Source organism: Schistocerca serialis, chromosome 5 (genome assembly GCF_023864345.2).
Source record: "Schistocerca serialis cubense isolate TAMUIC-IGC-003099 chromosome 5, iqSchSeri2.2, whole genome shotgun sequence".
NCBI lineage: Eukaryota > Metazoa > Arthropoda > Insecta > Orthoptera > Acrididae > Schistocerca > Schistocerca serialis.
Genome location: NC_064642.1, coordinates 35,752,987 through 35,780,768, shown reverse-complemented (window position 1 = coordinate 35,780,768; position 27,782 = coordinate 35,752,987). Strand labels below are relative to the sequence as shown.

The window sequence follows — 27,782 nt, the reverse complement described above, 5'->3', positions numbered from 1 at the left end:
GGGCACAACTGAATAGAAAACATGGTAGCACATCTTGTAAAAAGAGTATAATACAAGAGAGAATTTGTGCTCCAAATAGTAAGAGTTTGATATAAGAAGGGGTGAATTACTATTTTGTCATGTGGTTAGAACTGACTAGCATCAACACTGTTGAATCATCAATTAGTATACAAAGCATTTGCCAGGGGCAAACAGTACACTGGCATGACAGATTGGGTTTAATTAAGAAAAATGTACTTCTGTGTTATAACATGTCTCTGGGACCATGTCATGTATAATATATCCCACAACTGTCAGAAAATAACAAGATGAGGATTCACACACTGATCATGATTATTGGCATGATGTCACCAAGCTTTTTAATGTCTAGGGACACTATATAGAAACCATATATTTATTCTAACAATTACTTTTATGTATTTGCAGTTGTGAGCCTTATTGCACCATTAAAAAGCAGAAACTCCAGGTTGGAATATTAACATTATTAGGAAAAGGATAGGTTGCTACTCACCGTAAAAATGACCCACTGAGTTGCAAACACGCACAATGAAAAGAATGTTACTAGCTTCCACTCAAAGCCTTCTTCAGCAAAGAAAACACATACACATACATACAAGCAAGCGCATGTCAGGCATACATGACCTCCGCCACCGGCAATGACAGACAGATTCTGGTCGGAGCTGCCATTGGTAGCCATAATGTCATAAGGTGTGCTTGATTTTGTGTGTGTGTGTGTGTGTGTGTGTGTGTGTGTGTGTGTGTGTTGGCTGAAGAAGGCTTTGGTCAAAAGCTACAATGTGTAACAGTCTATTCGTTGTGCCTGTCTGCAACGGAATGGGTCATGTTTACCGTGAGTAGCAATCTATCCTTTTCCTAATATTATTGCATTGTTATAAGTGTGTAAACTTCTGCAGCGGGTGCCAATCTCATTAAAAACATCCTGGGGTGTATACTGCTGTGTTATCTTTTAACATACTTAAAATACTAAAATGTACTGTTTCAGCTGAGTTACAGTGGCTCTCCTCAGGGCATAAACTGATTAAATGGGGTGTTGCAGTATCACTATGCCACCAATGCCACATTTATTAGGTTTTACTGGCCCTAAAATAACACTGGTCAGTATACGGATGGAGAGGCGTATTATTAGTGAGTTGTACTTCTTGCTGGAAACTGGCAGTCCACTATGAATCAGGGAAATTAAGACTTCTCTGGACAATAATGCTACTACCACTTACTAATGAATACAATTGCAAAATTTTTTTTCTTTGCTTTTTTTTAGCCACAAACCTAATCTACATCTACATAATGACATGGGAAATGGAGGACAGTGAAGAGTATAACACTTTGACAATCAGAAATAGCTGAATTCCATGCAAACTGATAATTTCTCATTAATGATCACCAATTAACAAACAGAAAGTGGTCTTACGCTGCATAAAAATCAAAGTTCATTCAGCTGTTACAGTGCAGAAGTTTGGTGGTTCCCTGGTGAGCTGCCCCTCTGCAGCATATCACATAACTTTCAGGGCCAATGAGGCTGATATTCTCATAATGTTTCCACATCTGCAGAAGTTATATGTGTTCATTTAGAATAAAACTGTATCACATCAAAAAATGAACAGTGTAATTTTACAAATATTATCTCATTTCTCACAGAAGTGTTTTTACACACAGTAGTAAAGAATAGTGTTTACACAGACAGTATGTCACATACTTCATACACCCATCACATTAACTTGTTATGCCTCATTTCAGTGTAGTATCACACTCAAGAAGAAACAGTTTATTTAATGCATCACAGTTTGGGTTTCAGAAGGGTTGCTGAACTGAGAGTGCATTTATACAAATATTATAAGCTGTAACAGTAAAATGATACCAGTTTGTATTTTTTTATCTATCGAGAATATTGTTGTGTAGATCATTAAATTTCTTTTTTAAAAAAACTTAAATTCTTTGGATTTAATTGTGTTACAAATAACTGGTTTGAATCATGAGTACAGAAAGTGGTGATGCATAATCTAAATGATGCAGGAAAGGGAGAAAATCTTAGTGATTTGGGAGACGTTAGGAATGTAGACTCACAGGGCTGAATGTTGAGCCTATTTCTATTCCTTGTACAAGTGAATCACCTTCGACGTAACATACATCACAGTTGATTTTTGCACATGATGACAGTGTTTTAATTAATATGATTAGAAATAATATTTTAAGAAATTGTTAATGTCCCTCAGAGAATTAATGAGGTTTCTTGCCCAACAGTTCACAAAAAAGCAGTATAATCATTTCTGTACAACAAATACAATAACACCAACAATTACTGTAGCACACGAATGGGAATCAAAAGCTAGCGAACAATGACCCAAATATACCGTCCAGTCACATTAATGCGACCACTTGTCAAAAGCCTGAATTGCCACCGTTTGCACTGTGGACCACTGTGAGACAACGCAGGAAGAGAGTCGGTGAGGTTCTGAAGCGTACTGACAGGGACTCCTTGAGGCTCCATGATGCGAACAGCCTCACAGAAATGCTCCCACAAAATCTCAATTAGATTTAAATTCAGGGAGTTTGATGGCCGGGGGAGTATGATATACTAATCCCATTGCACATACACTGCGAGCTGTGTGGCACATTGCACTGTCCTGTGCTGAGGAAAAACAAACAGCAAATATGGGTGGACATGGTCCCCAGGGATAGGTGCATACTTGTGTCCACTGACTGTGCCTTCCAGAATATCATGAAAACTTTCCAAGCCACAACTCTCCATCCTCTGGCCAGGATCCTTCTGACAAATGAGGCAGGGAGTTTAAAGATATTTCACACCTTTCATGTCAACAGACAACTGCCCGATGCACCATAATACATGATTATCTGCAATGGAAACCTGTATCCGCTCAGTGGACATCCAGTTGTGGTGTTGGCATACAAATTCCAGCCTTCATCGCTGATGAATGGCAGTCATTACAAGTGCATGAACCTGGCACTTGCTGCGAAGATCCATATGCAGTAACTATTGATGAACAGTGGTTGAGGAGACTCTGTTGGTAGCCTCTTGCCTCACCTGGATGGTCAGTCACTCAATAGTTGCACGTGTATTCACATGTATGTATCTTTACACACATCATTCACCCCTGACATCTACAGCCCATGAAGCATCCCAGTTGCCTTGATGCCGGTTTTGGATAATACCATTTGGCCATGCCGAGTATACTTTAACCACAGAGGCACACAACCAGTTTACAAACTTAGCCATTTCGGAAATGCTTACAGGCTTGTCCTGAAAGTCACTAATCCTGAGTTACTGGGCATCAGATAAATCCCTCCATTTCTACATTATGACAACTGCAGGGCCATTCCATGTCAAATCACCCAATAATTCTAGGATTTGTAACCCTCGATCTCACATTTTCATGAAACTTTATATGTTATCCTTTACCTATAACATAAGTACTTCTGAAAATTCTTTTTGGTCACAGATAATTTTTTTAGATATTAACATTTTGATATGGTGATGTTCTGATAATTTCACTCTGGGAGAATGTCCATGCAAAGTGGTACTTATCTAAAGAAATACTCATAACTCAGATGTATATGAAGCCTTTGATTTTGAGGCTTTCAAAAACCTTTAAGTAATAGTAACTGTGATTTCCACATATAGTTCTTTCTTGATCATCTGCAAAATTTGTGTTGGACCGTAACACTACCAAATCTGTTTGTTTTAACTCAGCTCTGAAAATTTTTGAAGAGCTTGGAGATGTAGGTCACCAAATGGCATGGTGCAGTAAGTAATTTTCCAACACTCCATGAATTCATATCTTATGTTGTAAGTCATTGAGCACTACATCAGTTAAAACATACCACATTACAAACAGAATGATAAATGGCTGCATCACAAAGAAAATATGACCCCTCTCACAGAAAGACAAAGAGCAACTGAGACCAAACAGACTGATTGTTGCATGTCAGTGATGTTCAACAATACATGCTCATGACTACTGCAGTGGCTTCATTCATACACAGATTTCAAGTAAGCTACTGCAAGCATGCAGATAAAAGTGATATTATACTCTTTCAAAAATCATTTAATTAATAAAATAAAATACATTTTTCACATGTAAGATTAATTTGTCTGCCTAAAATAATTGATATTTAAATATCAAACAATGCGAACTCCAGGTAGTAATATCTACAATGTAGAGAAAGACAGATTGCTACTTAGCACATAGAAGACACATCAAGTTGCAGACAGGCACAATTAAAAGACACTCACTTATAGCTTTTGTCTACAGCCTATAGCCTTCGTCAATAAAACACACACACACACACACACACACACACACACACACACACACACAAGCGAGCACACCTCACGAACACACGACAGCCAACTCTAGCATCTCAGACCAGAACACATCACATGGGATGCAAGCAGCAATCTGGAGGTGGCAGGGAAGGGACAGTAGCGTATGGGTAGGGAGGGAGAAAAATGCTGTCTGGTTGAGTGTGCAGGGACAAGACTACCAACAGGCACTGTGTCGGGAGATAGTGGGGCAGAGAGGTGGGGCAAAAAGGAGCAAAAAAGGAGAGGAATGGGGAAAGACGGGCAGATGCATTGGCAGAGGCCCACAAATAAACAGGGTGGAAGATGATAATGGGGAGGAGATGACAGGAAAGAAGGAGTGGATCTTGCTGGGGTGGAGGGTGTAGGGACACTATGTTACTGTAGGTGGAGGCCAGAATAATTTCGGGAGCGGTTCCACATGGTTCACATATTTTGCCTATTTTCACGTATTTGTGTGTATTTTTGTGTATCTGTGCATATTTTTGCATATCTATGCATGTTTCTGAGTGTCTTTTGTGTATTTTTATGCATCTTTACATGTCTTTTCACTTATACATCTCCTCTCACAACCATCAACACCCATATTGCCCATTTCTGCATCATTCCCATTTTCTTTACATCATTCCTGCCAAAACGGACTCTTGCTCCATCTTTCTTCATCAGTTCACAAAAGTATCCCTTTCCTTGTCTAAAACCTAGTCACACATCTCGTTTCTCAAATGCTGCCAAACCATGGAATCACCCCCCCCCCCCCCCCCCCCAAACAGCCTAACTAAAGATTCCTTTCTCTGGATCCTACCCCACCTTTCACAATTACCTCTACCCTTTCATATTCTGCCAATCCCTGGCTCTCACAAATGTGGTACTGTAAAAACACATCTCCATGGCACACTCATCCCAGAACCACCTCTGCTCCCTCCACAAGACACTACTACTCTGTAATCCATACTCCACACATAACATCTCTGAAATTAAGTCCCTTGCTCTCCAGTACTTGGAGGAGCAATCCAGACACCATCTCCATAAGTTATCCAACCTGTTGATATCCTACTGCCACCTCAGAGCACCAATATCCAAGCCCTAGTGTACTCACAATGTTCCTCCTCATCCACCCCTCATAACAGCTAAATCCTGCCTAGCTGATCTTTTGAGCTTGCCACATCCCCCAAAACTCCCTGCCTGCCCTCCACTAAATCCAAATCCAATGCCAAAACATACCTGTTTCACTGTTGTTAACCTTTCCACCAATACCCTCAGCTTCACAAAAGTTTCTGTCCTATACAAAGGCCTCACCTTTAGCCCTACACCAAATTTAATAATGCTGGACTTGTCTAAGACCTACTCTCCTTCTCCTGACCCCTGCAATGGAAGCACTTCTTTCCTGCCAATCTCTCCAACCAAGACCACCCTAATTCCAACAATGAACCCTGCCTCGTCCAGTTCATACCACCATCCAACCATGATCCTCCCAAATCCCACCTACCCACCTGCTGCTCACCTTCCAGGAATTCCTTACCTCCAGCTTAGCCTCACCATCCTTCACCAGATCCCTCCCTCAGAACACCAACCTTTCACTAGAAGAAAGAAAATCCATACACAACATGAAAACAAATCCTGACCTAATCATCCTACCTGCAGGTAAAGGTTCCACCTCAGTTGTTATGAATCACCAATTATCTGAATCCTCCACCTACAAACTCTGTCAGACTGGAAGTCCAATACAAACTCCAGTCCCTGTTTAAAGCCTTAGGCCCTTCCCAGAACATCTCCCCTGAATCCATTTCCCTCCTCACCTTTATGAAACCCCACATACCCACCTTCTACATGCTCCCCAAAATCCACAAACCCAACAATCCTGGATGCCACTTTGTGGCTGGTTATTGTGCCCACATTGAAAGAATTTCTGCACTCATCGACCAACACTTCAAATCAATTGCCCCTAATCTAGTCTATCACATCAAAGACACAAACCATTTTGACTCTCCACCATCCCCACCCCTTTACATCCTGGATCCCTACTTATCACTGTTGACACCATCTTCCCATACACCAACATTCCTCATGCCCATGCTCTTACCACTACTGACACTATCTTTCCCAACATCCTTCAGACTCCAAACTCACTACCTCATCCTCATACACATTACTAACTTTACTCTAACCCACAACTACTTCTCATTTGAAGAGAAGGTACATAAACAAATCCGCAACACAGCCATGGGCACCCTCATGGCACCCTCCTATGAAAACCTTTTCATGGGGCATCTTGAAGAGACTTTCATGGCCTACCAAAACATCAAACACCTAGTCTCATTCAGGTTCACTGATGCTATCTTCATGATCTGGAGTCAGGGCCAAGATACCCTATCTTCATTCCTTCACAACCTCAATACCTTTTCTCCCATCCACTTCATGTGGTCCTCCTCAAACTAGCATGTCACCTTCCTAGATGTTGATGACCTCCTCTCTGATGGCTCCATCTGCATATCTGCACATTAAACCCAGCAACAACCAACAGTACCTGCATTTTGACAGTTGTCATCCCTTTCACACCAAAAATCCCTTCCATACAGCCTGTCCACCTGGGGATGGTGTATCTGCAGTGACAAAAACTCATTTCCCCAGTATGCTGAGGATCTCACCAAGGCCTTCACACACAGACACTGTCCCCCAGACCTAGTCCACAAACAGATCTCACATGTCATTTCCCCTCACACCCCCAATCCGCCCCACCATTCCCAAGAACTATCCACAAAGGAGTGTCCCCTTCATCGCCCAATACTACCCAGGACTGTAACAAATGAACCACATCATCGCCAGGGTTTTGATTACCTATCATAATTCCCTGAAATGAGTCACATCCTACTCAAGATCCTTCCCACCCCTCCTAAAGTGGTGTTCCATCACCCACTCAACCCCACAACTTTCTAGTCCATCCGTATGCCACTCCCAATCCCAATCCCTTGCCATAGGTATCATATCCCTGTGAAAGACACATGTGTAAGAGCTGCCCAATCCACCCACCCAGCACTTCCTATTCAGGTCCTGTCACAGGTTTATCCTATTTGACCAGAGGCTGGGGCCAATTGTGAAAGCAGCCATGTCATTTACCAGCTCTGCAGCAGTCATCACACAGCTTTTTATACTAGTATGACTACCAACCAGCTGTTCAATAGGGTGAATGGCCACCACCAAACTGTGGTCAAGAGCAAAGTAGACAGCCTTAGGGCACAGTATACAGCTAACCATAACACATTTGATTTCAATGGCTGCTTCACTACCCGAGCCATCTGGATCCATCCCTCCACCACCAGCTTTTCCGAAATGCACGGATCAGAGTTATCCTTACAACACATTCTCTGCTACCATAATTATCGCAGCCACAACCTACAGTAAGATACTGTCCATACACCGTCCACCCAACAGTTTCCACCCTGTCTGTCCTATCATCTCCTCCCCATTCTCAATCCACATCCTATTTATTTGCAGCCCTCTGCCAATGCATCCGCCTATCTTTTCCCGCTCCTCTCCTTTTTTGCTCCTTTTTTCTCCACCTCCGTGCCCCACAACCTCCTAACACTGCGCCTGTTGGCACTCTAGACTCTGCATACTCCACCAGACAGCATTTGCCTCTCTCCCCACTTGTACATTAGTATCCCTTCCCCTCCCTCTGCCCCTAGCCCTTCCCCAGTCCCAGCCCCTCCAGATTGTTGCTTCCATCCCATGTGATGTATTCTGGCCTGAGATGCTGGAGTTGGCGGTCGTGTGTGTGTGAGGTGTACTTGCTTTTGTGTGTGTATGTGTGTGTGTGTGTGTGTGTGTGTGTGTGTGTGTGAGAGAGAGAGAGAGAGAGAGAGAGAGAGAGAGAGAGAGAGATAGAGAGAGAGAGAGAGAGAGAGAGAGAGAGAGAGAGAGAATGGTGCATGTCTGTGTGTCTCTTTGGCTGTGGCTGATGAAGACTGTACCGAAAGATATATGTGAGTGTCTTTTAATTGTGTCTGTCTGCAACTTGACGTGTCTTCTTTACAGTAAGTAACAATCTGTCTTTTCCTACATTGTTGATATTCCTACCTGGAGTTTCCATTCTTTGATATTTAAATATCAATTATTTTAAGCAGACAAATTAATCTTATGTGTGAAAAATTTATTTTATTTTATTAATTAAGTGATTTTTGAAAGAATATAATATATATTGTATTTATGTATGCAGCTAAACATCAATGTTCTGTGTGTTTGCAGTAGCTTGCTTGAAACCCGTGTATGAATGAAACCATTGCAATTGTCACGGACTTGAAATGCTAAATATCACTGACGTGCAAAATCAGTCCATTTGGTCTCAGTTGCTCTTTTTCTTTCTGTGATACAGGTCATTTATCATTCTATTTGTAAGGTAGTATATTTTTAACTGATGTAGTGCTCAGTTACTTACAATGGAAGATACGAATTTGTGCCACATCAGAAAATTGTTTACAACACCACGTCCTTTGGTGAACTACACCTGGGTAAAAACTCTTCAAAAATTTTCAGAGCTGAGTTAAAACCAAAAAATTTGGTAGTGTTATGACCCAATATAAACTTTCCAGATAATAACAACGAACTATATGTGGAAATCACAGTTACCATTACTAAAAGGTTTTTGAAATCCCTCAAAATATGTGCTGAGATCATTTCAAAATACACAGGCACAGAGTTAAAAAATTCTTGACGTCATTGTGTGCTAGGAGAATCTAAGTTAAACCAGAGAAAAAACTTCATACAACACGTTATAAGACCTGTGAACAAAAAACTAAAATCGGTGATGGAAATGAAAGTGATGCCAGTGACACAGAGGTGACATTTCATGAGTCAGTGCTAAAAAGTCAAAGTATCAAGGATGCAAATAAAACTTTAAATGCCTTGCAGTGCTTTCCCTTGAAACTTTGTTGCATTCAAAATCACAGGAAGGCCTGAAATGGCAAATGGAAGCTAGAAAAAGTGAAGCATGTTTTGGAAGAAAAAGTGTACCAGGCATTGGATTGCAACCTTGAAATTTCTAGCAGTGGAGAGAATAGAATGGATGATGAAAATGTTAAGAAAGCCAAAGATTTTGATGCCATAATACTGTTAATGACAGAAAAGTAGCTAGTGTAAGGAGGTTTGAAAGAATAAAAGTTTAGACACTAGCTCCTCCGTCTTAGTGAAAAAAATAGAAAAAAAAGGCAGAATTAGAAAAAAAAGGAAGAATTCGAAGTTTGTGAGCATGTAGTTTGACAGGCAAGGAAACTGAAAACAAATATGGGTATTTTATCAATTTCTAAACCAAAAAGAGGTAAAATGATCACTGATGAAGTCTTTACCTAAATGATGAATATAATCGAATGTTACCAGGAGTAAAAGACAAAGATAGCATTCAGAAGAATCTGTATATGCGAAAAAGACTTACCCTCTGCAACCTAAGAGAACTATATTACTGTTTTAAATGGGAGTAACCAAACATTAACATTTGTTTTTCTAAATTTTGTTCACTATAAAATCGATTTTTCTAAATTTTGTTTACTTAGACCAAAATGATGTATTTTAGCTGGTGCTGCAGGCACTCATTCAGTGTGGTATCCACCAAAATTTAAAACTGCTTTTCGATGTGGAACACACTGAAGAAACATATAAAGAACTTATAAAATTTCTTGTATGTGACTTGGAATACTATGACTGCATTCTTAATCACTGTGATAATTGTCTCAGTGATGACAAATTGTTAGAAGTTTTGAAAGAAAAATTGGCTTACAAAGATGCTAATGATGATATTGAGCTCAGCCAGTGGATTAACAAACCATCAGACTGAAGTGGTAAAGAATATGCAACTGTTGCTGAATACACTGATTTGTTGGAACAAAATTATAGGCACTTTACCACATTCATTCATATCTGAAGTGTCAGGCAATGGCCCTGAAAAATTTGAAAGAAAATCTAACATCAGAAAAAGCAATTCTGGTAATAGACTTTGCTGAAAACTACAGTTTTATAATTCAAAATGAAATCCAGAGTTACCACTGGATAAGAAGCAGCCGTAGAACCACCCTGTCCGTGTTTATGTGATAAATGAGGCAAATAAATTGATAATAGCAAACTACTGCTTTACAATTGATGATATTGATCATGACATAGGATTTGTAAATGCTGTTCAGAATTAAATGGTTAAGTGTTTGGCCAAACACTACCCATGAGTCAAGAAACTGAATTATTTCACTGATGGATGAGCTGCTCAATATAAAAATAGAAAAAGCTTTAAAAACTTGTGTGAACACAAAAATGATTTTTCCATTGACACTGAATACTCCTTTTTTGCTACTAGCCACAGTAAATCTATGTGTGATGGACTGGGAGAAACTGAAAAACATGTACTGAGAAAAAGCTAAGCTTCAGCTAGAGGATGATGTACAAGTAACAACTGCATTTGACGTTTTCAATTTCTGCGAGACTGCTATTGACGAATGCTTTTTCCATTTCTTAGAGAAAATCAATGTAGTTTCCCAAGGAAGAAACCCGAGAAGAGATTTTTGATGATACACACAATGCATGGTACCAGGAATTTTCACAATAACAAAACACTTTCCTGTGACTCATTAAAAATTAGAAAAGTAACTTGTTCTGCAAAGCCTTCCTTGATTTTCTCTCATCAGGAATGTGTGTGACAAAGAAGGGGGTGCTGATCTACTTTTTCTCCACCTATCTGGACTGTCAGTGTCTTTCTTTTGGCCTGAGAAGGAAGACTCTTGTTTTGTGCCTATGGAAAACATTTTATGTTCTGTTTGTGTACCTGAATCAAGTACATTATGAAGAATGTATAACTTTAATGAAAACAGTATGAAGTTAACAGAATCTAATTTCTTGCAGTAGGTTCAAAAAAGAGATGCTATTAAATCTTTCACTTTATGACTCCAAGAATCTTCACTGCTGAACATGTTTAAATTTGAACATTTGTCTGTCTCGAATACTTGTCATTTAAATATGCTCATTTGATACCCCAAATAAAGTAAATATTAGTAATGAAAATATATCAGTTTAAATTATAACTTTTAGCTCTGCACTTTTATTATTTTAACAAAACATGAGATATGTACTAAAGCTTAGGAGTCTACATAACATGCATTAAAAGACCTTGTGAACAATGTTCCAAATACTTTAACATATAATGTCTCTAAAACCTTTCTTTTTTTTTTTTTTTTTTTTTTAAAAAATCACATCTTATTTGAGTTTCAATTAAAAAAGCTTGCATTAAGTTATTAAACATTTTTCCTAGAAAGATACACTTTTCCTGGTATCTGGGAAAATATGATGCTTTGTTGAAAATTAGCAAAGTCCTGTTTCCTCCTCCACCGTCCCCTACAGTAATGGAATCCAAATGGGAAGCTTTTTGAAAACTTTACAATATTTTCCTTCAAGAACTAAATGAAGTTCAGATAAAGATGGCACCACTTGTAGAAGAAGTTTTAAATACGGCTACTAATAGTGAAGTAAAAAGTATTTATCATTGTAGAATATGTAACAAGAAAGTTAGAAAGGAAACCCACTGTAACAGTTGCAAGTACTAGTTTCACAAAAATTGCAGTAAAATAAACTTAAAACTTGTTACAGAGGACTTTTCGTGGACTTGTGAAGTGTGAAAGCTGTGAAAGCAAATTCTTAAATGTTAAAAACAAAAATGAAATAAGCAGTGTGATGCAAAAAGAAATTGATGCTCCAAAAATCAAGTGTGCAGTTCTTTGTGATCTATATTCAGACCTGGAAAATGGTATTCCTCAAAAGCAAGTTGTGACTATTGTCAAAAATGCAGTACTGTTACAAACTTTACAACCAGAAACACTATATTAAATGATGTTTGTCAAGAAAACAATCCTACTTCCATAGAAAATGAACAACAATTCTCAGACAGATGAAAACTTGACACTGAAAAATATCAAGGCTTCTCTAGATTCTGAACAGAGAAAAATAATTGTAGTGGCGATAGTCATGGCTGAGGAACTGCAAGTAGATTGTTAAACAAAGTAAACACAAAAGCTACAGGATTTTTCAAACCCGATGCATGTCTAGATCAGTTACAAAATCTGGCTGATTCTTCAGATGTACAGTGTCTCTCCAATTGTGATGCTGCGATACTTGCTGGTGGATCTAATGGTATATACAAAAATGAAAGTAACAATGTACATGTTTTGAAGTTATGTCTCAGCGAATTCTCACATACTAATGTGATATTCATTGGTGTGCCATGCCATTATGACCTTCCAAATTGGCCGTGAGTGTGTGTGTGTGTGTGTGTGTGTGTGTGTGTGTGTAGACTGAAGTAATACAGAACCAATAAAGTTAAGCTGGCCTTCAGAGTGTGGAAATGTTTTTTATGAGTAAGTGTGAAAGCCTTATGAAACTAAAGAAACCTTCCATATCTTTTTTATCAAAACATCCAGTCTATACGGAATAAATTCCTAAAATTTGTAATTTATTGATTGTCTGTCCTTCTGACTGTAGACATTACACGCCTCACTGAACACTGGATAAAAGCTGACGAGCTCTCATTTTTCTAATTTTCCGAGGTATGTCATGGGTGCTAGCTACTGCAGATCCAGTAAAAGGGGTGGTGGCTGCCTAATACATGAAAGATACGGCATTCAGTACAGTGAAATCAACAAAACGTATCATCTGAATGTAGAAAAAAACACTTTGAACATTGTATACTGTATACTGAACTGAAACAACAGCAAACAGTCATTGTTTGCAGCTATAGATCACCAGATAGAAACGTAGCTCACTTTCTACAAAATCTAGAATCTGCAATTAATTATTAAATTTCGAAAAGAAAAAAAAAAAATATTGTGTGCTCTAATTTTAATGTGAATTTAGCAGTGACTTCACATGAAGCCAGTGATTTGTACTTATAGTTATTTCTTAGTTCCCATCATGCATGGTTTATATTACTGTCACCAGTACTTCGTGTTTTACGCATCCCCATAAAAATGTAAACTGTCTCCTATGTGTATTTAACTTTACGCCAGTTTTTAATTCAATCATACATATTAACTGTCCCCTATGTTTGTTTAGCTTTTTAGCAGTTTCTTATGCCCTCATACATATAAGCTTAGGCACTTGAAAATTTTAACATTAATACTGTTTGTATTATGTCTTATACAAAATGAAACGATCGTCACACAGTTATTGTAAACAATGTACTATAACTTTGTATACTGTACACCACAAGGTGTCAGAGACAATACATAAATACATTAAATACATGAAAGAAATTTTACACTAGTTGTTACCATGGCAACAGTAACAAGAGAAAAACAATTATGAAAATCTGACGCAGTGGATGTCAGGCCCGTATGAACTTACTAGGAGTGACCAGTTTTTCATCATAATAAAGTTTTTAGATTTCCAGTTTATTTGTGTGCCCATTCCCAGAAAAAACCATTAATATTTTTATCTTCTTAGAAAGTCTACAATCTGGAGAATTATTTCAGACCAAAACTAGATTCCCAGCAGGTTGGGCGAATGCCAAATAAGTGTTTTTAAATATTCTTCTAATTTTTCTAGAAATCTGAAAGTGACCTACATTAATATTTTTTTACAATTTTCTTTGTAACTATATAGTTTATTCAATACAAAAAAAATTCTGGTTTGAGATAAAGAAAATCTAGAAATTCTTATGTTATAGTTAAAAGCTAATATACAAAGTTTCATCTGACTTTCAGGCCACACCAAGAAGCACTTCCAAAATGTCTAAGTTTGTAAACTGTTTGTGTGCCACTGTGGTTAAAGATTACTCAGCATGGCAAAATGGCACTATCCAAAACCAGCATCAAGGCAATTGTGATGCTTCATGGGCTGTAGATGTCAGAGATGAATGACATCTGTAAAGATATGTACATGTGAACAGAAGTGCAACTGTTGAGCGACTGACAATCCAGGTAAGGCAAGGGGCTATCAACAGAGTCTCCGCAACTACCGATCAGCAAGAGATGCTGCATATGAATCTTTGTAGCAGGAATCAGGTTCATGTACTCGTAATGACTGCTGTTCATTGGCGATGAAGGCTGGAATTTGCATGCCAACACTGGACATCCACTGAGTGCTGATAGGTGATCCTTTCACATGAATCACATTTTATGCTTCATAATTGATATTTAACTATGCTAATTTGAGACCCCTGCATCTGAGGCAGTAGCTGTCAGAACTGGTTGGACTTACCTGGAATGATTCCTTTTTCATCACAATAAAAAACTCTTTTATTTCTGATTTATTTGTGTGTCCAGTCAAAGAAAACCCATTAATATTTTTATGTTATTAGAAAGCTTACAACATTAGGAATTTTTTAAGACCAAAACTAGCTTCCCAGCAAGTTGGAGAAATGTGATACAAGTGTTTATCAGCGTCCTTGTAATTTTTCCGGAAACTGGAAAGTGACATTCATTAACCATTTTTTCTTGTAATTTTCTTTGTAACTTTACTGCTAAAATAAATGCATTCTTGTTAACTATATGCCTCTCTTAACTTCTCAAAAAATTCCAAATCAAAAACTTGATACACACTTGGGTTAAGAGAATTTCAGTAGATAAGTACCACTTTGCATGGGCATTCTTGCAGAGGCCAATCATCAGAACATTGCTATATTGTCAATTTAGAGTAAAAAGAGTTTTAGTGCTAGACCGAAAAGAATTTCCGGAAGTACTTGTGTTATAGGTACAAGCAAATACACAAAGTTTCATGAAAATCTGAGATGGTGAGTGACATGACCTGGGTGATTTGACGTGGAATTATCCTGCACTGTATTCCGTGTCCCCCTCAACACGATTTTATACCCTCCACAACCAGTGCTGCCACCTGATGTTTGTGAGTGGTTATTTCACGCTGACATCAAACATTAATATGACTGGACTGTGTATTTTGGTGTGCCTACGGTTGAAAATTTGATTGAGGGAATATGGAAAAGTTATACTCTGGGAATGTAAAATATAGATTAACAGAGAAAGATGGACATGATATTTTAAGAACTGGTGGTAGTTCTGGAAATAGGTGTGTAACTATAGCATTCAATTCTTCTTGCAATAACCAGCTTTGAAACTCTTCTGTTGAAGTTTTAATCTTTACCACAGGCTTAGAACAGGGAGAAATTAAGAGTTGAGCATCTCATTGACATCAGGGTCATACAATAGTTTGATGTGCGTCATCAAGGACCAATGTGCTACCACAGGTTCCAGTATTGTCCACTACTATGCCATTTCACCTCAAACTACGTTACTGTGTAACCCACACATTCCTGTGCTACAGTTTTACTCTTTGAGCCGTGGTAAAATTTGCTGTTTTGAAGAGCGCACCGCAGTGCGTAATGTACAGCAGTCGCCTTCTGTTTCTGGTGGTGCTGCGCCAGGTCTTCGCCAGAAATCGCAGTTTATTAGAAGTTAAGTGATTGGAGATATGTTGTTTCATTTACTTGTTAAATTCTACTTGTTTTCTTGGTGAGGTCACCAGCTGCTTTGTTTTTGGGTCGTCCCACCGTTCTTCTCCGTTTGCCCACCTGCAGGAAGGTAGTTATTTATGAATTGGGTGGTCCGTTTTCCCTTGTGGAGTTGGGGCGGGTTACAGCAATCTGCGGTTCGGGTTGTTCAGTGATCCCCCTGTCAATCTGCCATACATTAATAGCTGCCTCCGTCATGTTTGTCGGATTCGGTGCTAACGAGTTTATTGCTTAAGGTGTAAAGGCCGAATTCCTGAAATATCTTTTTATCTTGCCTATCATCTTGCGAGGGGGTATATGTGTAATGTAGAGCATGTTGGTACATTTTATGTAATTCTGCATTTCATGGATTTTATTTAAATGGTCTTTTTAGTATATAAAGTTGCCACCCTTCCACCATACTTTTAAAAACAAGTTGCACTTTCGGTGGCACATAATTTTTAATGTGAGTGTTTTGTACCATTTCCATCTCTCTTACAGGGTGCATCGTTTACGTGTTTGTGTGAGTTGTTAAAATTTTTAGTTTAAAGTAATCTGGTGTGTTGCAGATTTGCACCAGTGTAGTCTTTCAGAGGTTGTTGTGATCAGTCGTGACTACGGCCGTGTTAAAAGGGAGCAGCAAGGTTCTCAGCCCGAAAGCTCATACTAAAAAAAAAAGTTATTTCTGTCTCTGAATAAATTGTAACTTGATATCTGTTGAAAAAAAAAGGGGGGAGGGTCTTTTAGGAATAAAATTTCCATTTATTGAAAAAAAATTATTTTGTGTCATCAGTTACCCATTGACAACTACTTCCACGCTCACATAGTGTGATTAAATGTGTTAATTTTCTTGATGAAACGCTAGTAAATATTGTAAATTCTTAAGAAAAGGTTTTGAAAGTAAATTCATGGTTCACTCATCCATATTCTATTGTTTTCCCTCCTGTTTTCTAGTGTTTTTTTCTTTTGTTCTGCACAAACTTTACTTTTATTCTTCTTTCCCATGATTTTTGTTACGATCATCCACAGCATTTGGTTTTGATTGCCTAGCATTTTTGGTCCTCTCTGTCACCCATACCTCACATTATGATGTGTACATGCAACAATAACAAAGTAAAATAACTACATAATGATAACAGCTACCTGCTTAATAAAATAGGTTAGTCACCACGATTTGTGATGACTCCCTGGACATTACAAAAGGCAGGACACAGTTCTTGATAGGATGTGAGATCACCACAAATGGCTATGCATGCTCTTCAACATATTCATATCTTCGTTACAAGGTTGGTATGGACTTCTTGTGATAGGGCATCCCATTCCTCCACCAATGTGGTTGACAACTGCTGGATGGCCATTGATGCACTTATATGTTTTCCCTACAAATCCGACAAGTGCTTGATGGGTTTTATGTCACAGGAATGGTCACCCTAGTCCTTTCATAGAATATTCTCTCACTCCATTAACTCCTCCACCTGCGCAGTTAGATGAGGTCATGTACTGTCATCCATAAAAAGGAAGTCAGAGCCAAATGCAATCCTGACAGATGAACAATGGGGAGATATACAGTGTCACAATAACATTGACCAGTGTGTGTGTACAGTGTTCAAAGATTTGGAGGTCAATATGCCCATGCACCTTCCCACACCAAACGTCTGGCCCAACAAAAGGATCATATTGAACATTGTTCCTGGTGTATTATGTTACCTCATATGGCAAGAAGTGTGAACATGCAATGCACCCAGGAATGTGTTGAATATGATCCTTTTGGTCGTCCAGATGTTTTGGTGTTGGGAGGCATAATGTGGTATGGGTGTACTAAACTCAAAATCTTTGAACACAGAACACTCCCCAGTTAATGTTATTGTGAAACTACTTCTTCCCCATGTGCATCTTTTCAAGTGAGCATCCAGCACTAAGTTAATTTTTACAGATGATAATGTGTGAGCCCATCGAACTGAGCAGGTGGAGGAGCTCTTGGAATGACAGGATATTTGGTGAATGGACTGACCTGCCCATTTGCCTGACTCAAATCCCATCGAGCACGTGTGGGGTGTTGGAAAGAAGTTTGTGAGCACATCCACACCCATCAATGACCATCCAACACCTGTCAAGCACACTGGTGGATGAATGGGATGCCCTTTCACAAGAAGTCCTTACTAATCTGGTAGCCAGCAAGGGAGAACATTGCAGAGCACGTATTGCCATTCATGGAGATCTCACACCCAATTAAGAACTACATCCTGCCTTTTGAAATGTCCAGGAAATCATCACAAATCATGGTGACTACAGTTTAATTATTGTCTTTTGTTTGTCTGGTTGCAAATTTCTTTCAGTTACCTTCTGTACTATACTGTTCTGATCTGATGATGGCAGTAACCTAAATGCCATTATACATAATGAAATATGTTAAACAATCTAGACAGCTTTAGTCATAAAAATTATCATTAAAATAATGATCATAATTTGCAGTATAATTTTAGTGAAGCACTCACTTAAGTCCGTATGATTTTGGGAGTATCTTACTGTACAGATAAAGCATAAAAATTAGTACTAATGGATTGTATAACCTCAGTACCTTTTAAGACAAGATTTTCAGCTGTCTTCACCCTTAGTTCAATTTCAGTTTGTGCTTTTTTTAGTTCAGGCAGCACTGTTTGCAGTTTGTCTTCTAATTCTCGTACTATCACTTTTGATGATGAGCTTTCACTTGTCATGACAGGGTATAAGTGGCCATCTAGTTTGGATGCCCAATCATAAGTCTGTAAAAATAACAATAAAAACATTAAATCTGTTTATATGTAGTCAAATAATATACTATAGAATAAAGATTTCAAGTAGAAAAACCTAACAATTGTGCATAACTTAGTTTTCTTTAAAACTGCAATCAGTTCATTGTGCAGAACATAACTATGAATGTACTTTTCATACCAACATACATTGTTACCCAGGTGCACACATCACCAAATTATTTTATGTAAACTTTTATTAATAAGAAACTTCCTGCACAAAATTGTTTAACTTCTGGAATTATATGCTTAGTAGTGTATGGTCATTAACAGCAGAGTTAATAAATAAATGCTTCATGCAAATTTGTAATTGTAATATCATATTAACATTTAACAATAACTTTCTAGTTGGTTAAATAAATTAAGAGAGGAATAATGCACATCAAAACTTTTATGAAGGACACTAGAATTTTGTGTGCCACCATATTAGTGAAATCAGAAGAAAATAAACATTAAAAACTGAATCTGCTCTGCTGCTAATAAAATGGCTGTACTCAGGATAATAAAAGTTCTATCACTTCCAATTTTCAGTACCCATAACTTACCTTTGAACAGTCAACAACACTCCTCTCCCACAGAATCTGTGTCTCACGTTCTACTGTCACACTGCTCTGCCACGTCTGCCAGCTCTGCGTCAGTGTCAGCTGACGGCCGCCAAAGTGCTCCAGCAATGTGTCCACACATAGTGCTGCACGTTTTGTGTCTAGATACGGGTCTCCAATCTGTAACCGAAGAAGATACTGAAACTGAGCCAATCCTCCACTGCAAAAACTCAACCTTTGGTAAGCATATAGGTAAAGTATGGATATCAGTATCATTTAGGAAAATGCTATTTTGGATCCCAGTTTATCACTCTGCATTACATGTAGTATTCCTTTTGGTCCAAAAACCACATACTTTAACTCTGCATATTAATTTCTTATAATTTCTCCTCTTTCATACTCCATACAACTGTTACAATTTTATATACTATAAGAACCATGGAAAAATGTCAAATAATGAAATAAGGCAATGAACAACTTAAAAACCATCACCTCAGAAAACTGTTAGTACTGTTACAAATTAGTATTCTTGATGGATACAACAAACACACTTTACAATTCTACAGTTTAGTTACATGTCCTCCATAACATACGATAAACATTATGGAACGGAATGTTTCCTTTGTATCACAAAACAATGGAAAATCTAGGATGGAATAACAATGACACTGAAAGGATAGATTTTTATATACCACCTTGGAGCCCCAGCACCCAGACACAGTGGCCATGTGTGTGTGTGAGTTGTGCTTGTATTAATGTGAGCATGTTTTCTCTTTCCGAAAGAGGAGTTTCTTCAAAAGCTTAATATTTTAATAATCCTTTTCATTGTGCCTGTCTGTGGCTCCATGCCACCTCTATGTAGTGTGTAGCAATCCATCCTTCCCATATCATTTGTAATTATATTCAAAAACTTGTTATGGAATAATAACACATTCATAGTTTGTAACTAAGTCGAACTACTAATTTATTATACCATGCACTTGTATGCAGTTGGCACAACTAAATGAATAGATCACTGGACACAATTGGCAGAGAGTTGGAAACAACGATTGTGTATGAACATGAGTTATTACATTAGAGGAATTCTATTATTAACTTTCAACAAGATTTATGCACAATGAAATGTTGTGTTACATGAGCAAAAATGTTTCCTTAACAATATACCAACAATGTGGTGTGCTAACTGGGATTTATGCACCTGTGCAGTCTGTCTAATATGTCATTATCACTGTTGATGACACAACATAGAACAAACAAGAACATACAAGAACAAAGAACTGTGGTTAGTTTTTTTGTTGTCAAAAGGAATGCAACCATCTGAAATCTACAGAGGAAAGAAGTTTTGTCATAGATACACTGGTTTAATTAAAGGGCGAGTGTATGATAGGGCGGAAAGGTTAAAAATAGATGACACAGTGTCAGTAACAAACCGGTGAATGGAAGACCAGTAGACATGCGAACTATGACACAGAGACAAGTATTCATGCTAATGGGCATGTCATCATAAATGAAATTGCAATGGAATTTAATAATTTACCCAAATCCATACACTAAATCATTCATGATAAGCTTGCCTTCAGGAGAGTGTGTAAATGATGCATTTCAACGAGACTGTGCTACATTCACTAGATGCACACTACACAATGTTTCATGAGCAATTGGAGACAATATCCATGCAACAAAAATTCTTTTCTTGGTTAAAATGTAACATGTCCTAGGTGCATTACTACAAAGAAGTAAGCACAGGGTAAGCAGTAGAGTGGAAGCACTCATTTAACTCACAATCAAACATTTGTAAGGTACTACTGCTGATATATTGGGATGTCAGGAGTAGTTTGACACAATTTCAAGAAAAGGCCATACTGTCACTAATAATTACAGTGAGTTGTTAACATTGTTGAGCCCTTTCAATGTGACCAACATGTTAGGAAGCTTTCTCACAAGAAGTACTGCAGCTTCATCACAACGTATACCGTTTGATGCGCACACAATGAATAAAATATCTAATCTGAAATTTGGTCTCTCTAAACATTCACCATACTGCCCAGACTGTCTGAATAATGGAAAATGCAACTAGGGACCAGAAGTTTGCTGCTGACAAGCTGCAGAAGATTTGTAACTTTGTATGGTGTAGAGAAGATACCGAAGTTTACTAACATGGATATTTTCTGTGATATACAGGGTGCTTCAGCAAGTGGATAGAAAATTTCAGGAGAGACAGAATACACCTAGATGATGGAAAATCATATAGCAATTCATGGTTGAAAACGTTTTCCTGGCACAGCAGTGATGAAACAACATATAAAAAATCAAGGTTAGGTTGGGTTGTTAGGGGGAGGAGACCAGACAGCGAGGTCATCGGTCTCAACGGATTAGGGAAGGATGGGGAAGGAAGTCGGCCGTCCCCTTTCGAAGGAACTATCCCAGCATTTGCCTTGAGCAATTTAGGGAAAGCACAGAAAACCTAAATCAGGATGGAAGGACTCGGGATTGAACCATCGTCCTCCCGAATGCGAGTCCAGTGTGCTAGCCACTGCGTCACCTCACTCAGTAAAAATGAAGGATACAAACAGTGTTAGAAAATGTTTATTATGCTCAGTACAGCAGAAACCAATAAATAAGAACAAAAACAGACAACTACTGTCATCAAAGAAGGACACTGGTGCAGGCCTCACATCCGTGGAAATACCTGGCATGTCCCAGAATTCCCCAGCAGCTGCCACAATGTGTGTAACAAGTTTCTCAGCACTGTTAATGGGGGATTAGTACAACTGTATCCTGTAGACAGAGGAACTGGTCAAGGCAAGTGAGGTCTGCTGATCTCGCTGGCCACTGTGCCGCAGATGTAAGGTCTGCATCATGGTCCGGGACTGTAATGTCGAACACCTCCTCTGATGACAATTGTTGTCTGCTTTCCTTATTATTTCTTGGTTTCTGCTGTACCAAGCATAATAAACATCTTTCCTCATTCTGTTCATGTCCTTCCTTTCTTGTGTTTTTTTTTTCATCGCTACCATTCCAGGAAAGCATTTCTGAACATGCATCACTATGTGAATTTCCACTGCCTAGTTGTACTCTACCTCTCCTGAAAATTTGTAACCGCTCTGCTGAAACACCCTGTATTTGCGAAATATTATAACACTAAAATTAAAGGTATATCATCATTCTTTATCAGGGCTTGTTTTTGTGGGCCATTGTGGGTATTAGCAAACAATATGTGTCACACTGAAAATTAGAGAACACACTTCTTAGAAAATTGGCCAGTTATCTTACTCTATACTTCCTGATTTAAATTACTGGCTATTATTGTCAAAATACTTCAATCTTTTGTGATTAGTGGATGAGGAGTACATCTATTGGACCCTGCCTTAGGTAAGCAGGTGTAATATGCTGATTTAACATGATGCTAGTAAATTCAATTATTATAAATCAGTATTTAAACTAAATACTTGGAACAGGAAACTTTACTCACCTTTGAACATTCATCCTTCACACTATTGCCTATACTTTGGAGTTGCGTATATAACTGCTGAATGTAGAGCCACTTTTGTTCTACATTTCTGATTGTTTCATCTGATATTTTTTCTGAACTTTTCTTGAGTTCATCATCAAGAGCATCAAATTCATTAGCAAGATCAACAGCAACTGTATGGAACTTGACATATATCTGTGCTAGATATATACGTGCTTCAACAACATTCTTCAGATTCAGCCACAGATTATGTAATGCTTCCACTTTTTCATCAATCTTGGCACGTTCTTCATCTGTTGCAACCTCCAGAATAGGTGGGAGTGTTAGCAGCAGATTGTTGATTTCATTACCTTTCTCCTGTTGCAAAGAACATATAGAGATTAGATAAGTTAATTTCGCAAATATGTATTCATGTCTTTTGTACCTTAACATTTTCAAATAATATATCCAGATATCTGTGTCTTAGATGCACAGTCACTTGAATTCATCATGATAGGCTGACTAGAAACTATTATGTTTTGCTTGTATATCATAAATCTATATACTGCAAATGTTCTGCTGTGTCAAAATCTTTAGCTAAATATTTCAGCTAAAATGAAACAATATGTTATAAATATTTTTATTTTCACTGAAAACTAAAAATCATGGCACCTGATTACATTTATTTTCACAGCTTAGTTACTTAAAAGATAAAACTGCTGACCTGTACATCCCCTAATAGCTGCTGATGCAACTGGAGGAAGTCTTGTGCCATTGCCAGAACGCTGCCCATGTCCTGGTGACCTTGCAGGAATGCTTCAGCAATTTGCACAATCCAGGACAAAATCTGTGAATGTAAGCAAATTTCTTTAAAAATTATGTATATAAAAATTTCATTTCAATGATATGAATATAATAGAGGGAAACATTCCACGTGGGAAAAAATATATCTAAAAACAAAGATGATGTGACTTACCAAACAAAAGCGCTGGCAGGTTGATAGACACACAAACAAACACGAACATACACACAAAATTCAAGCTTTCGCAACCAACAGTTGCTTCATCAGGAAAGAGGGAAGGAGAGGGAAAGACGAAAGGATGTGGGTTTTAAGGGAGAGGGTAAGGAGTCATTCCAATCCCGGGAGCGGAAAGACTTACCTTAGGGGGAAAAAAGGACAGGTGTACACTCGCACACACACACACACACACACACACACACACACACACACACACACACACACACATATCCGTCCGCACATACACAAACACGAGCAGACTGCTTGAAAGAGGGAAGGAGAGGGAAAGACGAAAGGATGTGGGTTTTAAGGGAGAGGGTAAGGAGTCATTCCAATCCCGGGAGTGGAAAGACTTACCTTAGGGGGAGAAAAGAACAGGTATACACTCGCGCACACACACACATATCCATCCGCACATACACAGACACAAGCAGACTGCTTGTATATACCTGTCCTTTTCCCCCCCTAAGGTAAGTCTTTCCGCTCCCGGGATTGGAATGACTCCTTACCCTCTCCCTTAAAACCCACATCCTTTCGTCTTTCCCTCTCCTTCCCTCTTTCCTGGTGAAGCAACTGTTGGTTGCGAAAGCTTGAATTTTGTGTGTATGTTTGTGTTTGTTTGTGTGTCTATCAACCTGCCAGCGCTTTCGTTTGGTAAAATTTCATTTCAGTTAAAAGAGAAGCAAATCTCACTGATGAATACTCACATGAGGCCAAGAAGACCATTAGTACAGCACCACTTTGAAACTATGATAAACAATTCACATTTATGTTCATCTAGCAAGATAAGATCACTCTTTGTTTTGGACATGGTTTTTCCCTGCTACTGTACACGCTATTCATTACTCAATTAAATTAACTCTTTTATCCATCATATTTTCTGACAATTTTTAATTTTATCTTTCCCATTTTTATAGGATTTTTTAGAATGTGTAGCAAAAGTTGCTGCTGATCAAACTATTCTCTATGTCATACTCAACCAACAGATAATATTAATAGATGGTATATATCTGAATCACTTCCACTGCATTTGTGATAAGAATATGTTATAGGTGCAGAAATGAGTGGAATGAATTCAAAGAATATTAAGAACCCAGACAGAATACTCAGTTAATTTCATTTTGCCATTTTTCTCTGTTTATCACTATTTTTTCTATGCATATAATTTTTGGTGCAATTTGTCATCTTATTATACTTGGTTAATCATTTTATCACCCTCTCTAATTATTCCACTGTCATTAGATTTGTATGCAATACTACCAATTTTATACACTTTTTCAATCATTTTTATAAAACAAAAGCTTTATAAATGTTTAGCGTGTACCCAACGATTTTTGTGTCATACATAGAGGAACTGCAGATTATAATTTTTTTAAGACACTGTGGAGGATGCAGACGAAGCGACTGGTGATTTTAATTATGTTGCAGATGTTACAGGTAATGAAGTGAAAAAGGAATATTTATTTAGAAAGGATGCAGATTTGTCACCATCTATGGTGACACCATTTGCTCAGAAGCAGGAAGGAGGTAGGAGAAAAAACAGGAAAACTGCTTGTAAAACTACTGGTGGGGTTGACAAAGTGAAAATCTTTCAGGAGGGTGTGCCTGACAATCAGGAGGTTTGCAAAAGTAATGACACTTGCAGTGTACTACATACTGAAGGTAAGAAGGAGCATCATGCCAAAACTGTTGTTTGGTGATGTGAGGTGGAGCTTGGGGGAACATTAGTCCAGCTGATCAAAACCGTCACAAGTGAGGAACTGTTGCACAGTTCATCTGCCATTATGGAAAAACCAATTGAACCGAATGCAAAATCACTAAGGCCCAATTCATGTGCTGTAGTACTGCAAGCTGCAAGGGAACATAACACTGCAATGATTAGCATTACAGCAAATGAAATCTGTGGAACTAGCTGGCAACCTATTGTGTGTGTGTGGTAGTAACATATGTGGTTTAAGTGTGAGCATAATTTTAGGGGATGTTTCCTGGGAAAACATAAAGAAAACTTTTGTTGCATGGACAAAGTTCCAAAGTAGTGAGCAAAGAAGCCACTGAACTTATAGCAAGAAATTCCGAACATAAGAGATAAATTGAATACAACCATTTGCTGCGAAAAGATGATACATTAATGTAATTTGTTAAGAGGAAACGAGTTTTCCATTATTATTTTTTAATTTGTTGATGGTGGGGTCAATTAATTAATGTTTTTGGATGAAAAATAAGGAAACTTCAGCGAACTTACAGTTACATGAGTTTGATCAGATTACCCGTACGCAATAAGGAATAGTTAAGTGAAATTTCGTGTAAGTGCTGTTTTGATAGGCATAACGAATTTATTATGTGAATCTATTTATTGTTAAGCAGTGATTAAGGGATGAGGTGAGAGTAAAGAATCTGGTAATAACACTTGCTAGTTTATAATTGGTCATTTAATGGAGTTAATGGTCATTTGTGAAAATGAGAGAAGCCTGTGAGCTAATCACAGGAGTACTGGTTGGTTGGTTGGTTGGTTGGAGAAGGGACCAAACTACGCGGTCATCAGTCCCTCCGACCTGAGATCAACTAAAACCAATAAAATCCCACATTAAAATAGAGAACTACAACATCCATAAAATGATAAACTATTGACAGGGAAGGAAGGAAAAGGACAAAAGATGAGGTGAGGGAAAGAAAGTGACTAATGACAGAGGCATGAAAGAAGAAGCACAGGAGACGAGAGTACTATTTAGATTAAGTACACAGCCAACAAACCTTGTGGTTTAAGGTGATTGTTGTAAAAGAAAATCTGAAATGTACTGTACAGAGTTATCAATTTATAGGATGTATGTCTAGTCTTCACAGAATTACGTTGAGATGAGATTTGGAGGCTGAATGTATGGGAGACAGGAAGTGTGTAGCATCACCACTATTTTTTTGGTGCGACTGAATAAAATAAAGACACTTCCACAGCTAATGCAAAGAGGCCACAGAGGTGGGTCAGACTGGAGCCGTCCAGACACAGATACTTCAGGGGCTATCCACTGCCATCACGACATTTGGCGTCGGCCCTGCTGAGGGGCCAACGGCATAATAACAATGACAAAGCAAAAAGACAGAGAACCTGCAGCATGGTGACCAATTACTTGAAGCCTGAACCACAAGCTCTGTTGAGGGCACATGATGGAAATCGATGCCTTGGCAAAACAAATATGCACCAAGCCTATATAAATACCGTCCATATTTAGGGAGATGCAGACGCATGCAGTCTGGCAGCCGCAAGCTTTAAGGAGAGGTCCATGCCAGTCTACGAGTCAATATGAATCTACAAGCTGCCCCACAAGACTTGCCCTCCACTAACAGCAGGCCTCCTGCTAGCTATGAGTGCGACATTACAGACTTGGCACCTTCCAGCCAGTGGGCCACCCCTGCGCCTAATTCCATATGCTGCCAGCCAACTATCACGTTCAAGATCGGGGCTGGGCAGCTACTCAGCCACACTGGCCTCTGCGGGCACACTGTCGCTGTCTGCCTCTGTCTGAAAGGGCCGGCACTACCGCTGAGAGTTGTCTTCCTCTACAGAGTCCACAGTGGGATACTGCGACTTCTGGTGCAACCTGCCCTGGCCTGTGAAGCTGCATCCAGTCGGCAAACACGCAGCCACGTGCACATCACGTCAATGTTCCTGTTGAGTCACTGGACTGTGTAGAAATGCAATAGTGGAAATCAAAGTTTGCCTACGCTTGTCCTCCTCATAATAGGCTGGTTCCTGGGACATGAGTGACCTGCAGTTCCTTTCCAACCTTTCCCAACTATACCTCTTGCTTCCTTGAAGAAGCAACTGCAAGTTCCAATTTTTTCCTCCAGATGATTGACCATTTTAAACTGAAGTTAAAGGCTTAGAAACAAGTACTAACAAATATTGAAATGGTCCTCACCTCCTCTTCTTTTTCTTTGTACGTTTGCATAGCTAGAGACACTCTAAGATGTTCTTCTTTGTGAGCTATGCACAATCCATTAAGAGAAATTTTTCGATTTTCCAGTTCTTCCACTGCTCTTTTAATTCCCTGGAACAAAGTGAAAAGAACATTACTAGTATTATATATTGTATTATAAAATAATCTCCATCATAACCACAAGCAAAAATAGGTATAAAAGAGGATTAACAAGTCTAATAAATTTGAAGGAGATAATGGAAAA

At 38.5% G+C, this 27,782-nt stretch overlaps 1 protein-coding gene across 4 annotated transcripts in view; it reads right to left on the bottom strand.

Moving 5' to 3' along the window:
• The window catches only part of LOC126481027 (titin), an 804,028-nt gene that overhangs the window by 266,689 nt on the left and 509,557 nt on the right, over positions 1–27,782 (bottom strand). For all 4 annotated transcript variants that reach the window (XM_050104491.1, XM_050104492.1, XM_050104490.1 and 1 more), the window contains 5 exons: positions 27,521–27,649; positions 23,313–23,435; positions 22,610–22,966; positions 19,141–19,317; positions 18,385–18,568 (listed from right to left, as the gene is read on the bottom strand). In XM_050104491.1, the coding sequence (XP_049960448.1) occupies positions 18,385–18,568; positions 19,141–19,317; positions 22,610–22,966; positions 23,313–23,435; positions 27,521–27,649 (970 nt within the window). The remainder of the gene's footprint in view (positions 1–18,384; positions 18,569–19,140; positions 19,318–22,609; positions 22,967–23,312; positions 23,436–27,520; positions 27,650–27,782) is intronic.